General features: G+C 62.7%; 1 protein-coding gene across 2 annotated transcripts in view; it reads right to left on the bottom strand.

Annotated features, from left to right (window-relative positions):
* DNAH17 (dynein axonemal heavy chain 17) overlaps nucleotides 1–17138 on the bottom strand; it is a gene marked incomplete at its 5' end in the record, with an annotated part of 77347 nt that overhangs the window by 37758 nt on the left and 22451 nt on the right. For both annotated transcript variants that reach the window (XM_081161181.1, XM_081161182.1), the window contains 18 exons: nucleotides 40–172; nucleotides 998–1135; nucleotides 1586–1813; nucleotides 2037–2175; nucleotides 2582–2739; nucleotides 5700–5804; nucleotides 5930–6086; nucleotides 6621–6781; nucleotides 6988–7119; nucleotides 7838–7945; nucleotides 8039–8164; nucleotides 9381–9533; nucleotides 10246–10372; nucleotides 10786–10877; nucleotides 10979–11326; nucleotides 12397–12519; nucleotides 13638–13886; nucleotides 16275–16427. In XM_081161181.1, the coding sequence (XP_081017307.1) occupies nucleotides 40–172; nucleotides 998–1135; nucleotides 1586–1813; nucleotides 2037–2175; nucleotides 2582–2739; nucleotides 5700–5804; nucleotides 5930–6086; nucleotides 6621–6781; nucleotides 6988–7119; nucleotides 7838–7945; nucleotides 8039–8164; nucleotides 9381–9533; nucleotides 10246–10372; nucleotides 10786–10877; nucleotides 10979–11326; nucleotides 12397–12519; nucleotides 13638–13886; nucleotides 16275–16427 (2830 nt within the window). The remainder of the gene's footprint in view (nucleotides 1–39; nucleotides 173–997; nucleotides 1136–1585; nucleotides 1814–2036; nucleotides 2176–2581; nucleotides 2740–5699; nucleotides 5805–5929; nucleotides 6087–6620; nucleotides 6782–6987; nucleotides 7120–7837; nucleotides 7946–8038; nucleotides 8165–9380; nucleotides 9534–10245; nucleotides 10373–10785; nucleotides 10878–10978; nucleotides 11327–12396; nucleotides 12520–13637; nucleotides 13887–16274; nucleotides 16428–17138) is intronic.

The raw sequence follows: 17138 nt of genomic DNA, 5'->3' as shown, positions 1-17138 counted from the left end.
CGCGCCCCGCAGCCCACCCTGGGCCGCCGCTCCCAGTACCGTCTTTCCATTCCCTGGTCGCCGGGTTGATGATGCCAAAGAGCTCGTCGCAGGTGACGGCCTTGGGGTCCAGGTCCACCGCAACCGGCTTCCTCTTCATGTTCTGGTAGGTCTTGTTGAGCGACTTGAGGACCTGGGCAAAGGGGGGTCACTCAGCACGGGTCACTCAAGGCGGGCTGTAGGCGATGCCCTCAAAGGGGAGGGTCCCACGTGAACTCGGCACCCAGGCGCCCGGCCCTGGGTTTGTTTTGCTTTGGTGACACACGGGCGAGGTGGGTCTGCGTCCCCCCGATGAGGACCCGGGTCCGGGGGCAGCAAACAAGCCGCTGTCATCGTCTGCGGAAGGCACAGAAGTGCCGGCCTCGACCCCTCGCTGCGACCCAGGAAAAGCCACAGTAGCTTCCTGCTGATAAACATAACCTATGCTCCCCGAAAAAATGTAAGGGACAGAAACAACCCCTAATTCTTCCAGCCAGAGGACAAGATAGCGCGAGGCTCCTTTATACGCATGTGCGTATATTCCCTGTCGGTAAACTGGGTTCAGAGCTCGCTGTGAGCGTCCCCACGTGGCCGTTAGCGCCGGGACGTGGTGTTCACCCCTCGGGCGCCCAGCTGAACGCGCTGCTTTAGAGGCTCCCGCGTTTGTCAGAGCCGGTGACTCGGCCGCCACCCTCTGCTCCCACCGCCCCAGGCAGCGCCTGCAGACCGCCGAGGGGGGCGGCCCCCGGGGGGGCAGGTGGCCCCGGGAGAAGGGCCCCATCGTGGGATCAGGGTCCAGTGGTCACTGCTTGCCCCCCCCTGCTCAGGACACACTCGGGTGGGGGTGGCCTCCGGGATGCCCAGGGTGGGGGCAGGTGAAAGGGGGCTGACCCTCCAGCAGCCTGCCCGCCCGGCGGGAACCCTGCAGGGCCCTTCGGTGGAGGTGGGTGGGTCCAGGCGCAACTCGAGGGCGACCTGCCTGGGACTTGCCGCTGCCCGCGTTCCCGATGACGAACACTGAGTGGCGCACTTGCAGCAGCTCCTCCAGCTGTACCACCTTCAGCACGAAGTTGTCCTCGGCCTGCAGCTTCAGCTCCACGATGCTCTGCTTGATGATCTGAGGGCACAGGATGGGGCGCTGGGCATGGGGCTGGGCACAGGTCGGGGTGCTGGGCACAGGACGAGGCACGGGGCATGGGCACTGGGCCCGGGCGTGGGGACCAGGCTGTGTTCTGGGTGGGGAAGCTTCTGCCCAGGGGAGAGATCATAGGGGCACAGTCGCCCTTGAGGGCGGCTGTGTCTCCATGTCCCACCACGACGGCCACCGAGACCTCCATGGGTTTGCCAGAAGCCCCTTGGTTCCTCTCGAGACCCCAGCGTTAAGGGAGGACTGGCCAGGGCTGGAGAGGCAGCCTCGTGTGTGTGACTATCGCGGACTGGAAGACGGGGCCACCCACCCCAACGTCGCACCTGCCACTGAGGTAACCCATCTGACACGCGGTGGAAAGAAATACCCAAGCCCTGACCACTGGGCTCCCAGGCTGGGCCAGAGGCTGGTAGGACCCACCTTCTCAAAATTCAGGTCCCGTTTCCGCGGCACGTCCAGGGCTGGGAAGAGGTCCCCGATCAGCCCCATGAACACCGGCAGGTCGTCGGTCACGATCTTGGGGATGTTGAAGTCCCTCAGGGCCCTCATGAGCACCTGGTCCTCTGCCCGGCTGGGGTCGCCCCTCTTCAGGGAGCCGGCCACCACCAGCACCGACTTGATGGCCCGCAGGCCCCAGTCGTAATGGTCCTGCGGGCGGAGGCCATGGGTGTGAGCGCGTCTCCCAAGCTGGCCGGCTGGCAGTGCCCACCCCCGAGGCGGGTCTGGGGTCGAGGAGGGTCAGGCGGAGGCGGGCCTGCTGCTGGGACACGTGGAGCCTTCACCAGGCCAGCCAGGGAGGCCCCCGGGCCCCTTTGGTGTTTGCCCCTCGAGCACCCTGGCTTGGCGGGCCCAGGGTGCCACCGGCTCTCACCTGCTTGGAGAGCAGCTCTTTGCACAGCGTGTAGAGCGTGATGAACTTCCTGGCCAGGAGGCGGGCCTCCAGGAAGCCCTCCGCCACCAGCATGATCTCGCATATCAGTTCGAAGTCGGGGACCACCATGGCGCAGGGCCTGGTGGGTCAGAGGCTCAGCCGTGGCTCCTCCCCTCCTGCTCAGACCTACCTGCCCCTCCCCACCCAGGGGCACACCCACCTCCCCGGGGGCGGGGGGGGGGGGGGGCACGGCATCCCTGGCCTGGGGTCTCTGCTCCCTCCCCACCTCCTCCGCCCTCCACACCAGGCGTCTCCAGGCCCTGCATTTCCTCTCCTCCACCTTCTCTGAGAGTCACCCCGAACCCTGCCTTCCATCGCCTCTAGTGGGGACCCCTGACCTGGGAGACAGAGCAGGAGAAGCTGCCTGCTCTTCAGGGGGCCCTGGCCGGCTGGGTTCTATCTGCCTCGGGAGCCCCGTCTGCACCCCACTTGCCTCTCCCGGCTCCGCTCCTCTCCGGGCACCCCCCCCCCCCCCCGCCACGCACCTGAACAAGGCCTTCAGGTTCTCGGGCAGCTCCGTGCGCCCCGCGTAGCCGGGGTTCATGGTGATGAAGATGCCGACGCTGGGGATGAGTCCTATCATCTCCCCCAGGAAGTTGAAGGTCTTCTTCTTGGCCCGGATGGCATCTTGGACGCACTTGACCTAAGCGGCCGGGACGCAGGCCCGTCAGTGCGGGAAGGAGCGGCCGGAAGGGAGCGGCGAGGGGTCGGCAGAGGGGCCCCGACGCCGCCCGGCGTCTCTTTGTTTAAGTTAAACTTTAAATCTTGAGACAGCTGTAGTTTTAAGACAGAATGTGGGGAGACCCCCACGTGCCCCACCCAGCCACCCCAAGGTGACCCCTCACAGCTGGGGTGCTGCGCCGCGGACACCGCGCAGGCAGCCGGGACGCGGGGCGTCTGTCGCCGAGGGGACCCCGCAGGTCACCGCCACAGCCACACCTCCCCCCGCCCGCCCGCCTCTCCTTGACCTGCCCGGCCGTGTCCCTAACTGCCATCCCATGGACGTGACTAAGCGGGTCGCACAGTATGTCCCCAGAGGTGGGCTCTGTCACCAGCAAAATGCTGGGAGAGTCCCCAGGCTGCCGACGTGTCCCTGGCGTGTTCCTTGTCGTTGCTGCATGAGCCCTGCTCCTGCGACGGCAGTGACAGTGACGGCAGTGACAGGGACAGTGACGGCAGGGACAGTGATGGCAGGGACGGCAGTGATGGCAGGGACAGTGACGGCAGTGACAGTGACGGCAGGGACGGCAGTGACAGGGACAGTGACGGCAGGGACAGTGACGGCAGGGACAGTGATGGCAGGGACGGCAGTGACGGCAGGGACAGTGACGGCAGTGACAGTGACGGCAGTGACAGGGACAGTGATGGCAGGGACAGTGACGGCAGGGACAGCAGGGACAGTGACGGCAGGGACGGCAGGGACAGTGACGGCAGGGACAGTGACGGCAGGGACAGCAGGGACAGGGACAGTGACGGCAGGGACAGCAGGGACAGTGACGGCAGGGACGGCAGGGACAGTGACGGCAGGGACAGTGACAGCAGGGACAGTGACGGCAGGGACAGCAGGGACAGTGACGGCAGGGACAGCAGGGACAGTGACGGCAGGGACGGCAGGGACAGTGACGGCAGGGACAGTGACAGCAGGGACAGTGACGGCAGGGACAGCAGGGACAGTGACGGCAGGGACAGCAGGGACAGTGACGGCAGGGACAGTGACGGCAGGGACAGTGACGGCAGGGACGGCAGGGACAGTGACGGCAGGGACGGCAGGGACAGCAGGGACAGTGACGGCAGGGACAGTGACGGCAGGGACGGCAGGGACAGTGACGGCAGGGACAGTGACGGCAGGGACAGTGACGGCAGGGACAGCAGGGACAGTGACGGCAGGGACAGCAGGGACAGTGACGGCAGGGACAGTGACGGCAGGGACAGTGACGGCAGGGACAGTGACGGCAGGGACAGTGACGGCAGGGACGGCAGGGACAGTGACGGCAGGGACGGCAGGGACAGTGACGGCAGGGACAGTGACGGCAGGGACAGTGACGGCAGGGACGGCAGGGACAGTGACGGCAGGGACAGTGACGGCAGGGACAGTGACGGCAGGGACAGCAGGGACAGTGACGGCAGGGACAGCAGGGACAGTGACGGCAGGGACAGCAGGGACAGTGACGGCAGGGACGGCAGGGACAGTGACGGCAGGGACGGCAGGGACAGTGACGGCAGGGACAGTGACGGCAGGGACAGTGACGGCAGGGACGGCAGCGACCCATCGTCGCCTGCGTCAGTGTTTGAGGAAGCCGAGCGCCCCCCCCCCCCCAGGCGGCTGCAAACCTCCAGCCACCGCCTGAGGGCGCCCCGCGTTCGCAGTTAGCGCCGGTCAAGGGCCTGCGGGGGGGGGGGGGGTCCCCCTGAATCCCTGCCACCTCGCCTCTGCGGGAAGCCTTGCCCCACCTTCTGTTCCAGTTCCGGCGCCTTGGTTCCAGGCCGCGCACTCTTAGCACCCGAGGCGGGCTCTACGCGAGGCTCCTGGGGCCTGACTGGCGGGGGCAGTGCCGCCCCCGGGCCGGGGCGCTGGCGGCCTCGCCTTCTCTCTTACTGCCTCCAGCCCGGGGCTTGGGGACAGTTCCGCGCAGCCCAGGGCAACCGCAGCGCAGGCTGCCAGCTCCCTGCATTCACCCTAATCTTGCCGGCAAACCTGTGTCGTCGAACCCATTTTACGGATTAAGAAGTGGGGGCACGGACGTTGGAATCATCGGCAAGCACAGAACTGGGGGTCAAATTAGTAAACTTAAGCTGGGCTTCACCCCAGGCTGTGGGTCTGAGTAACCGGCCCCCCTCTGCTCCTCCCGCTGCCCGGGACTGTCCAGCTCTGCCCGCAGCCTCGCGTCCCCCGTGGGCCACAGGTCGGGCTCCAGCCACCTCCCGTCTACCCGTCTGTCTGTCCTGGGGGGGGGTCTCAGCACCGCCAGCACCCCGGCTCCCGGAGCCCTTTGAAGCATCAGAGTTGATTCCGGACCCTGAGGTTGGCCTCAGCTTCCCTGAGAGAGCCCAGGGGTGCCCAGGATGGACCGAGGCGTTTGTGCAAAACGCAGACACGTTCCTCCAGACATGTGGGGCAGGGTGGGCGCCCACAGGCGGCGGGTGATGCCGTCCCCATCCAGGAGGCCTGCTCCACCCTGTCCCCACCTCCCCACCTCGTGTCCTGGGCTCTGGCCCAAGTGTTCCCAAGACACCAGAGCACAGGCCCTCCTTTCCTTCTCTCCCTTGCCTTCCCGTTCTCCCCCAGCACCCTTGTCTAACAAACTCCTATGCATCCTTCAACACCCAGATCCATTGATATCAACAACAAAACCCTCTGTCCTGGTCCCCTGAGCAAAATCAATCGTCCCCTCATCTCTGCTCAGTCGCGTGCATGCCACCAGAGCTGACTTTCCTGTTTTCCCTTCTGCTCGCCCAACCGAAGCATGGGCCCCTGAAGGACGGGGCTGGGTCTCCCTCGTCTCTGTGCCCGCTGGTCAGGCTGAATGAACAGGCTGCAGGAAAGCGGACCTGCCCCGAGCTGGCAACGCAGGGAGTCCTCGTGTTTGACCCAGGCGGCCCTACCTGCACTGCGATCACAGACAAGACCTCCACCGAGATGCGGTTAAACTCGTCGAAGCAGCCCCAGGCTCCCGTCTGGGCCAGGCCCTTGTAGATGTTGCCACAGGACTGGAAAGGCCAGGTTGGAGGAGCGAGGAAGAGACCCGGTCAGTGGCGCGTCTAGAGCTCACCCGGGGCATGCAGGCTGCGGCCTCCCGGGGGGGGGGCCCTGCTTGGCCCCCCAGGGGACGTACCTTGTAGTCCATCTGCTCAGAGCAGTTGAAGACGTACACCATGGTGCCCAGGGCCCTGCCCAGGTCCTTCGTGGTCTCTGTCTTGCCCGTCCCCGCTGGGCCAGCAGGGGCTCCACCCATGATCAGGTGGAGGGACTGGGTCAAGGTTATGTAGCACCTGCAAGGGACCCCTGCTTAATTTCTACGCCAGCACCCCACGGCCGTCACTTTCCTCTCCTGTGGCTTCAGGGACACCCGCTCGGCCCCCCAGGTAGGGGAGGGCTTGCGATGTGATGGAGGAGCCAGCACCGTGCCTGGTCCTAAGCGTCACCATGTTCCCCGAGGTTTGCTCTGGGCGGTGCCGCTCCAAGCACTCTTTGCTGCTAAATGATTCGCTCCATCTTCGACAAGCTCACAGTATCCCCACTTCGCAGGCCCTCAGAGAGGTCAAGCAGCTCCCCTGAGGCCACACAGCTGGCCCTGGAGCGAGGGAGTGAGAACCCCGCGCCCAAGGATGGGCTCCGGGCAGGCGGCTCCAAACATGGGCCCCCCCCCGGCCCGAACGCCAGGCTCTTTCGGCCTCGGCAGGACATTCGGGTCTGAGAATCCGGAGAATGGTGGGGAAGGGCCCACGGGAAGCCCGGGCCTCCTTTCCCGGGCGGTTCGGGCTCAGGCGCGGTGGCCCCGGGACGCAGGGGCCGGGCGTCCGCACCTGTCGGTGAGCGGGGTGATGACCAGCCTGGGCGTGTTGCCCAGGTACTCGTACGAGTACTGGATCTGGGCGTCGCAGATGTTGGCGAAGCAGTGCCTCTTCTCTTCATCCCAGCGGTGCCGGAGCTGCGACTGCCAGGTGAAGGCCTGGGAGCTCTCCACCTGCAGGGCCACCGAGGCCGGCCTGTCACCGGGCTGCCCGGGCCCAGGCCATGCTCCCGCCCCCTCCTCCTCCAGTGCAGGGGTGAGTCCCAGGGAGGGCTGAGGGGAGTGGCCTCCCAGGAAGGGGCGGCAGTGGGGGGCCGGAGCCCCCCCCACCAGATGCCAGGCCCCTCCCCAGCGGTTCCCTGCCCGCCCCCGGCCCGCACCTTGGCTGCGATCATCTTGGCCACCACGTCCCGCGCGTGCACGTCGATGGTGCAGATGGTCATGATCTTCATCCTGTCGCCGGCGCTGAGGTTCCCAATGAGCAGGGTGATCAGCACGTTCAACTGGCTGATCTGCAGGAGCGAAGGCCCTTCGCTGGGACACCGGGCGGCGCCTGCCGCGCCCTGGCTGGTCCCCGGGAGCTGCCCACCCACCGCGCCCGGGTTCACGAGAACGAAACGCAGGGGAGACGTTCACACCGGCCCCCAACTGGGGGTGGGGTGGCTGCGGAGCGGCCCCCGGCAGACGCCGCGAAGCCACTAAAAATGGTGTGGTAGAAGGAGACCCGGTGCCGTGGAAGGTGTGGACGTTAAGAGAAAACTGGGTTTTAAAGCATTGGAAAACAAAAACCAAAAAATTTCATAAAAAAATAGGCCGTTGGATGTATGTTTAACATATATAATACAATAATATTATTAAAGTAATATTATTTTGTATATTCTATATAAAAGTAATACTATTCTATATTATTAAAGTAATACTATTAGAATAATAACAATAGTATTAGCACAATAATTAGCTAATAATGTGTTGACGGTGGTTATATCTTGGGATGGGTTACGGGTCATTTTTCTTTTTTCCATTTGACATTACCTTTGGTATCTAAAATCCTAATCAAGAATCTTTATAAATAGAGTCGCGGTAGCAACTGGTTATTTCCAGACAGGAAAGTAACGTCCTGCCTTGGCAAAGCGGCCCCTGGGGCAGGGCCGCGGGCCTGCGCTAAGGGACCCCCCCCTGGGGACGTGGCCTCCGTGCCCCGCGGAGTCCCGCAGGGTGCACCCCGCGCACCTGCTTTTTGTTGTAGTCCTTGATGGCGTTCTCGTAACCCTCCTCCAGCCTGGCGAACGCCATGCCCACCTCCGTGGTCCACCAGATCTGCGTGCAGGTGAGCGCCACCTGCGGCGGAGGGCGGCCGCCCGCAGTGAGCCCGGCGCCCCCGGCGGCGCGGGGACCCTCCCGCCCTCAGCCCCGAGCCCTCGCCCCCGACACCTGGGCCGAGTAGTCGAAGATCCACTGCTCCCGGGGCTTCTCCTCGTAAGTCACCACGGCCTCTGGGATCTCGTGGCGGAGCGTGGTGCACATGCGGTCCAGCACGCGGTTCAGCCACACTTCCACCTGCGGGAGGACGGAGCCTGCTGACTCGAGAGGCCGCGACCGTCTAACTCCGACTCGCTTCGCTACGTAAAGATTTTAATATCGGTCATCATATTGGCCCCAGGGATTGAAATGTCAAGGCCTTTCTAGAGTAGTAAGAACGGCCAACCGGAAAAGGGGCTGGGAAGCTGGGGGTGCCGGGCACTCATGCTCACGCGTTGTTTCTAGGCAGGGGAGGGAGGGGGGACCAGAGGAAAATCGAGAAGAGAAGACAGGCTACGTCTGAGCCCCTGGGCGTTGCCGACATTCGGAGAGGCTGCGTCTCATCTCTGCCCCCCCCCCCGCCGTGTTTCGGGTTCTGAACAGTGGAGCCCCCACCTGCTCCTCAGGTGCATCGTCTCAGGATCCAAGACCGTGACCCGGGACAAACCTGCCAACAAGGCTGCTCGCGTCTTAAATACAAACCCTCAACTAGCTGCTACTGGGGGCGGGGGACCCAAACGGATCGCAGGGCCGCTCTTCCTCTTTAACTACAGGTCCAGCGTGGCGGCCTTCCCTGTGGTTCGTGGTCACGTCTAAGGAGCTCGGTGGGGAACGGGTCTGACCCAACTCCGATGGGGGGATCTGGCCACGGCCCGCCAGCCCCTCCGGGCACAGCAGGCGGCCAGGCTCCCAAGTCCACGTCACTGAATCTCGGGGTTTCTCGCATGAGATTTCCTCTCCCCCTGAGCGGACTTAGCTCCAAATTACATTTTGCTTAGGCTCATGTCAACATGGGTCCCGAGGCTTGGTCAACACTCGGGCGATGAGCTGTGGGGGAGGGGCAGCCGGGACGTTTCCCCGGAGAGGGGCACAGGGCACCCAAGGGAGGAGGCCTCTGCCATCTCTCAAAGCGATGGGGCCGGCGGTGCTTTCTCAGCGGGTATTAGAACTTGGGTCGGGTGTGTGTGACCCCTTCAAAGCCACAGGAAAATTCAGTGGCGTCCATAAACTCTTTCCTCCCCTCCTCGCCTTTCTTGGCTCTTTCTTTCAAGAACACACCTCACGCTACGTGGGTCCGGCTGTGCCGGAAACTCTGGAAGTTAGTCCTGGAAGGACTCCTTCCTCAAAGGCAGGGGCAGGAGGGGACAGGGACAGTCAGGGACTGGCGGCGACACCCGCCTGAGGGCCCCTGGCTCTCCCAGCGCCGCCCTGTCCTCCTGAGGGCGCCGTCTCCGCCCGCGGGCCCCGCACCCACCTGCCCCGAGAGGTCGCACTCCCGGTCGAAGTCCACGTATTCGTCCTCTTTGCTGTACATGCCCAGGCCCAGCTTGAGCGGCTTCTTCTCCGCGTCCAGCCGGAACTTCAGTTTGCAGAGGCTGTCGAAGAGCTTGGACAGGTGGCGGCTCACCTGGGGGCGGGGGGGCACCGGAGTTACACGGCCGGGGGCTCCAAGGGGCGCCCGCAGCCCGCGTTCCTTGGCGGCTGGAAGCATCTTCCTTTCCGGGGGGATCGACTCCCGCTTCTCTGGTTAATGTGAACTAAACACGCTCAGCCAACAAAAGGGAACAGCGGAAACTGCTGGGTCCTCGCCGTACACGGTGTCTGTCCCCAAGATTTCTTTTCCTTGAGAAGTTCTGACCCAGCCACCGGGCCTATTTCCCCAAGTCACACACTCAGATCTTTAAATTTCGGGCCACCCTAGTGCATCCCCGATGGCGAGTCCCGCAACTTTACAGTTAATATATAGTCACCTTCCCTTCACCTGGTTAGTTAACCTCCCCTCTTTCAGAAGAGACTCGAGGAGCCTTTTTTCCAGGCCCCGGGGCCGGCTTTATGGTGGGGGGACCTAGTGAGTGGGCATCTCTCTCAGGAAAGCGTCTTGCTCAGCCCCTGGCATCGAACCCACTTTCCACACGAGGAAACGAGGCCCAGGGTCCCCAGAGAGTCTCCCGGTCTTTCTGTCATAGTTGGGCCCCGGGTGGTTTCTGGTGTGGACAGCCTCGTGGAGGTGACGCGGGACACCAGGGACACTCCTCCACAATTCCAGGGCCGCCCGATGTGGGGGTGAGCACGCGGTCCCCTGGAGCGGGCCTGTCCCTCGGAACGGCGGGGCCACCTACCTCCACGGGGTCGTTTCCGTTGGAGAGAATGTCCAGGAGGTCGGCCGAGGACACAAAGTAGAACCTCGGGAAAGCCAGCCTTTTTGTCTCCAAGTACTCGGCCAGGGCCTTCTCGCACACGGCCAGCCTAGGGCAGGGGGAGGGGCTGTTGAGGCCCGAGGGGCAGAGGGTTTCTCCTGGGCCACCCTGCCCCTGTGGACTGGCAGCCAGAGGTGCCCAGCCTGCCGGCCCCAGCCTGCTTGATTCCAGCTTTCCAACCCGACGTGCTCATGCCCTGCCAGCCCCTCACCTTGGGGGCATCCCTAAGTAGGAGGGGGCATAGTTTAAGGTCCACAGCTGCTGCTCCCTCCAATGTGGCCGGACGTGGCCAGACGTGGCTGACGTGGTCAGGCGTGGCCGACGTGGCTGGGAGCACTAGCTCCCAGGGGAAGGGTGTGCAAACCCACGACCTGGGTTTTTGTTTTGTCTTTTGCGTTGTCCTGGCCAGCACTCGGGTTCCCCACCGTGGCGTCCCTGGTCTACATGGGCGTGGGCACCTACCTCTTCTTCAGATCCTCCAGCTTGTTGTAGAGACCAGGCTTGTTGGTGGCTTCCACCACGTTGGGTGTTTTCACTGCGTCTTCCATCAAGGCCTGGGGAGAGGAGGGGCCGCCCAGGGTCAGGAGCCCCGCCTCCTCGAGCGCAGCCGTTTCTGGAAAGGGCGGGCGGGCGGGAGCGAGACGGCCGCGCTCACCTTGAATTCCCTGTCGATGTCGTCAAAGTTCCGGGAGTCCTGCGGCAGCTGGGAGCGGATGTCCTCGGAGCCTACGAAGATGCTCTCCAGGTGGCTCCAGGTCCTCTGGACCTCAAACCAGATGGAGATGACCGAGTCCGCCGTGGACAGCTTCTGCTGCCAGCTCGTCACCTCCTTCAGGAAGTGGGACAGGTACTTGGACATCATGAGGTTCTGCAGCTGCACCTGGTTGTCCTCCAGCGTCTCCACCAGCACCTCGTCGGACTTGAGCATCATGGTGCCCGTCCGCGGGTGCGGCTCGTGCTCGAACACCATGGTGGACCAGGTGCTGTCCAGCACCTTCAGCACCTTCCGGGGAACAGAAATCGGGTCAGCGCGCCTCTGGCAGGAGGGCCTGGAAGGACCCAGAGTTTCCTAGAACCTGGAAAAAGCCCCTCTTTGAGAAAAGCCAAACTGTTCGTACCGACGTCATTCACAGTGGCCAAAAGGTGGCAACTACCAAAGTGCCCACCAGCAGACGGTGGATAAGCACGACGGGGTCCATCCACACAGCGGAATATTACTCGGCCATGAAAAAGGAGTGCAGCCCTGACCCCTGCCACAACGTGGCTGGGCCCTGAGGACGCTGCGCCGAGTGAAAGAAGTCAGATTCAAGGGCCACGTGCTGGGCGAGTCCCCTGATGTGAAGTGTCCGTAATATACAAACCCACAGGGACAGAAAGCGGGTCAGTGGTCGCTTAGAGCTGGGGCAGGGGTGGGTATGAGAAGACGGGATGTGGGGGGTAATAGCTAAAGGACAGAGGTTCCTTTTTGGAGATGACAAATGTTCTGAAATTGACTGACTAGTATGTGACGGTTGTGCAGATCTGTGAATACGCTAAAGGCCGTCGGGTTGTACCCTTTGCACGGCGAACGGTGTGGTATGTGAGTTATCGCTGAATAAAGTCGTTTTGTTTTGTTTTTTAAAAAAGCCAAAAGGTGGCGATCCAAACTCCTGCAACAGTTAGGAGAGGGGAGAGGTCCGGACCACACAGGGCCTCGGGGTGGCCCTGTGGCTGGCGGCTCATTAAGCTCCTGCCCCCTGCCTCCGACATCCGGGAGGGGCAGACAGGACACAGGTCGGGGTGCCCCAGGAAAGGAGAGAGCTCGGGGTGCTTCAAAAAGCGCAAACCATTTTGGGCAGGGAGGCAGAGCTACAGCCAGGAGCTGGCATTCCGCCCCCCCCCCCGGGGATAACATCAGGAGATATTTTACAAGATTTCTCCCGTGGGCCGGGTAAGAAAAGGCCCAGGAAACTTTCCCTTTGTGTTACGTGAGCGCTGGCGCCACGTGGAGTGAGTGGCACACGGCGGGTGGCGCATCAGCGCCTGCGTCACCTCAGATAAGACAGACAAGCCACGGGCCCGTCCTCGAGGTACCTTCTCCATGCCGGACTCCTTCACCGCCTTGTCCACGATGTTCCGGACCTCATCCTCAAACTTGTGCAGGTTCAGCTGCAGCAAGTCCGCCAGGGTGGTGTCCTCTGACATCTCAAACTTCACCTGGGGGGGGGACAGGCAGGTTCCAGCAGGCCACCTGTGCTCCGGCGGGGTCACCTCTGTCCCCCGGGAGAGGCAGGTCGGTGAGCCTCCCAGGCCACAGACGGAGCATCCGGCCTCGCCTTTCCTCCCCGTAAAACTGCGAAGCCGCAGCACCCGCCTGCAGGGGGCTGAACCCTGTCTCCCAAATTCTTGCCCCACCCCCCGCCCGGACCTCAGAATGCAGCCTTTTGGAAATGGGGTCTTTGCGGACGCTGAGGGTCCTGAGATGAAATCCTGCTGGTTAAGTGTGTGGGGCCCAAGTCCAAGGGCAAGAGCTCTCGCAAGAGAGTAGAGAAGGGGCTTGAAATGCAGGAGGCGGCCACGGGACCTCAAGGCTCCACTCGATGTCTCTCCCCCAAGGCCCAGGCCACACAGCGCAGGCTCTGCAGTCCTTCCTGCTCTCCCCTCGCCTTGGGGTGACTGCCTGCCTCCGCTACACGAGGGGAATCGTCCCAGAACACCCACCCGCGTGGCCTCCCCTGCGTGGCCGCTGTGCCCGGGGTTCCTTCCTTGCTTCCGTGAGAGCGGAGGGCTTGTTTCTCTCTCTGTACCCCCGGCACCTACGTGGGGCCTTTGCAGAGGGGCTGGCGAGTGGATCTGTGCTCAGTGTTTGCTGATGGAGGGGGAGTGTTCCCATTTTCCTTCCGTGGGTGTCAAGGCCAGACCCCCATGAGGCCAGACCCCCAACTAGGGGATATCCCTGGGAAGATCTGGGCAACGGGACTGTGCTCCTGAGGTTCAGGGGGGACCCGAGAACTTTTCATCCACCCCAAGCTCCCTGAGCTCTGTGCATATTCAACCTACAACCAGAACCGGCTGCACATTTGGCGGGGCCCAGGTCAAAATGAAAATGCTGCAGTCCTTTGTTTAAAAATTAAGAAATGCAAGGAGGAGACAGCAGGGCATTCAACCCGGTGCGGGGCCCCCTCTGAGCCAGGGCCCTGTCACCGTTCAGGCCACACGAGCAGGAAGCCGGCCCGTCCACGTGGGCCTCCCTCAGCGCCGGGCCCCGAGCACTGGGCGGAGCGGCCGCCAGCCCCCCGGCCCCGGGGCGGGGCCCTCGCTGCCCCGACGGGCACCTGGGTGGCCTGCATGAGCTGCTGCCAGTGGCGGTCGCGGATGGCGGGGTTCTGCAGCTCGCTCACGGCCCGCAGCGAGGTGATCATGTTCTTCACGGTGTTGTCCAGCCCCACGAAGGCGTCCCAGGTCTTCATCTCCTTGTCGAGCGACCTCACGTCTTTGGCAAACTTCTTGCAGTCGATGTCCATCTGCTCCACGTTGATGTCCTTCCACTTGGTGGTCTTCCAGTCGTCGAAGCTGGTGTTCACCTGGGGGGGGCACTCGCGGTTGGCTCCCGCGGGGGAGGCTCAGGACGGCGCCCGGGCCGCCCGCCCGGCCGCCCACACCCGCGCCAGTGAGGAGACTTGGAGCCAGTGACAGAGTTTGAGAGAGCGGGCGGGCCCAAGGGAAAAACAACCCCGTCGCAAAGATGCCACTCAAGCCCGGCCGGCGTGGCTCGGCAGTTGGGCATCGACCTATGAACCAGATCGCGGCTCGATTCCCGGTCAGGGCACAGGCCCGGGTTGCAGGATCGATCGATCCCCAGCAGGAGGCGGCCGATCAGTGGCTCTCCCATCACGGATGTTTCTATCTCCCTCTCCCTCTCCCTTCCTCTCTCTGAAATCAATAAAGACATATATATATGTGTGTTTTTTTTAAGATACAACTTAAAAGATACAAAAGTCAAACTTAAAAATACAACTTGAAAGTTAGCACTTAAAATCTGTTTTGGCACAAAACCAGTTGGGACATAGACGGACTGAGCCACACAACCAACCCCCAGCATCTAACCGACACACAGAGCGCGTTCCACCCACCAGAAGCAGGACACGCTTTTTTTTTTTTTAAATTCCAAGTGCCCACGGACCACTGACCAAGACAAACCCCACCCCGAGCCACACAATAAGCCTTAAGAAATTAAACGTAGTTGAAGTCATGCTGCGCGCTCTCTGACCATGTGGAACCGAACCAGAAATCGACAGTTAGAAAGGCAACAGGGAAACCCCCCAAACGCTCAGAAATTAAAAACACGCTTCCGAATAGTCCACGGCTCAAGCGGGGACCTCAAAAGGAATTAAAAATGACACAGAACTGAAGGAAGTAGCGAGACACGCGGGATACAGCTGAAGCCGAGGGACCCGTTTTGTAAACGCCGAACGTCTGCACTGGAAAAGGCGGAAAGCCTCAACTCAATAAAGATCCAGTCGAGAAACTAACGAGAGAGAGGAAAGGAAAAAAAAAAAAAGTGCCAATAGGCCCGAAGCAAAGAGCGGGAAGGAGCGAATAAAGACAAGGCCGGGCACCAGTGACGACGGAAGCCGCGAAACGGCGGAGAAAAAGCGTCACCCGCAACGCGGGCTCTTTGAAAAGTCGGTGAACTTCATGGTTTATAAACCTCCGGTGCCGACGGCGAGGGCGAGGGCGGACGCCCCGCATCGCCGGCGTTGGGGGCGCCACGGGAAAGGGTCACACGGAGGAACGCGACCACCTTTCTCCCGGGACCAGGCGACGCAGAGGAAACGGGCCCGGAAACCACAGGCCACCCAGCTCACTCCCAGCTTCTCGCACAATTGCCACAGGCAGCCGGAGCGGGGCCGTGCCCACTAGAGAAACGCCATTTATCACCAAAAACCTCCCCAAAGAAAAATCTCCAGGCCCAGCTGGTTTCACTGGAAATCTTGCCGCGCAGTCAAGGGGGCGTGAACGCCCGTTTTCCACAAGAGTGTGAAAGAAAAGCGGTCACTGGCCGGTTCCTCTCACCCTGGTGCCAGAGCCGAAGGCGATCACGAGAGGCGGCAGGGCGGAACCTCTCGCGGACTCGGACACAGGCATCCCCAGCGGATGCTTAGGAAGCCGAGTCCCGCGACACGCAGGAAGACGCCGGGCCGCGGCCAAACGGGGTTTGCTCCGACGGCCGGAGCTCGAGCGGTGTCACGGCGCCGTTGCAGCCGACGAAAGACGGAAAATCGCGCGGCCACACCGGTCGGCACGGAAAGAGCGTGAGCGTCGGCCGGCGCGGCTCAGGGGCTGAGCGTGGGCCACGCGCGGCAGGTCACGGGCGATTCCCCGCCGGGCTGCGGCTCCATCCCCAGCTGAGCATTCAAATAATGAAAAGACCCTGTGGGCAAATCACAGATCTGACGAAGGGCTGATTTCTAGAAGATATAAAGAAATCTCGAAACTCGAGAGAGAGGGGAAAAAAAGCCCAGTTAGAAAATGGGCCGGAGGGGCGCCCAGTCCGCAGAAGAGGCTGCCCGGGGGTCGGTGGAACCGCCCGCGAGAGACGCTCCCCGTCGCCAGCCAGTCGTCGGGCATGTGACCAAAGCCTCAGGGGTCTTTCTCTCCGGGAGATTAGGGGAGATTCCTTATTTTTTAAAGTTTTTAAAGAGAGGTGGAGGTGAGAGAGGGTGAGAGGAGGGAGACAAGCGGGAGGCAGTGGAGCTCGCGGCCCGTCACCTACAGAGAAAATGACAGAGAGACGCCCATCTCGGGGTCCCTCGGGTGCCTCCATCAGGGACCGGGAAGCTGGGGTTGCATTTTCACTACCGAAGGATGGGGGAGCGACCCCTCTTGGTGCTGAGCCCCCCCCCCCGGGTGCCGTCAGCACTGGCCGGCCCCCCCGCCCCGCCCGCGCCCTGGAGCCCTCGGCCGCTCACCATGAAGATCATGTCCCAGAGCTCCTTCAGGAGGCAGACCTCCTTGTGACAAGCCTTGAGCTGCCTGTAGTCGGGGACGGCCACTTCGAACAGGCCCCCCGACTTGCTCAGCCCCTCCATGATGTTCTCCATGGCCACGATGCTCCTTTGTTGCTGCGGGCGGGTGAGGAAGGCCGTAGGCACACCCAGTGGCACCCTGCCCCTTTCTCCCTGCTGCGCCCTGAGCCACGCGCATGCTCTACGCCAGCCCCTCTTACGTGTCCGGACGGCAAACTCGGCCATGGGGGGCCGGGGGGCGGCACCCTCCCCTCCCCGCCCTCTCAAAGCCCCCCTGCTTCCGATCTGACGGGAAGGGGGTCTGGTCTGTCTTTGCGAGTTCAGGCCCGGGGACTGACTTTTCGGGGATGTCGTGTGAATGCCGAACTTCCATCTGAGGTTCCCCAGAATCTCCCCCATTTCCCTGCTACGTGTATTTTTTTTATCTTATTAAAAATTATATAGGGGATGCTGGGCTGCTTTGAAAAAGAGAAAACCCTAGATAAGCAACGGCGGGGAGCCATCTCAGAGCCCATGATTAAGCGCGGACCGCCACCAACAGGAGCCCTTCGCCTCCAGCCCGGGGCCCGTGTGTAAGCGCTCGGGGGTCCCCGGGGAGAAGGGGCCTGTCTGCCCTGTGGCTCGGGAAACCGGAGGTTAGGAGGTGGCCACGGACAGAGGGTGGGACCTCGGCCTTCAGAATGGTGGGCGTCAAGCTGAGCAGGGGAAGAGCAGCGGCTTGGGGGGGAGCGTGGCGGACCCTGGGGGACACCTCGGGGCTCCCTGTGCTCTCGCCGCAGGGCAAGGCAGAGGTGTGGGCTGGGCGAG

Source organism: Miniopterus schreibersii (genome assembly GCF_964146895.1).
Source record: "Miniopterus schreibersii genome assembly, chromosome: 16".
Classification (NCBI taxonomy): domain Eukaryota; kingdom Metazoa; phylum Chordata; class Mammalia; order Chiroptera; family Miniopteridae; genus Miniopterus; species Miniopterus schreibersii.
The sequence above is the reverse complement of the archived record's forward strand: the minus strand, read 5'-3'. Positions and strand labels throughout refer to the sequence as shown.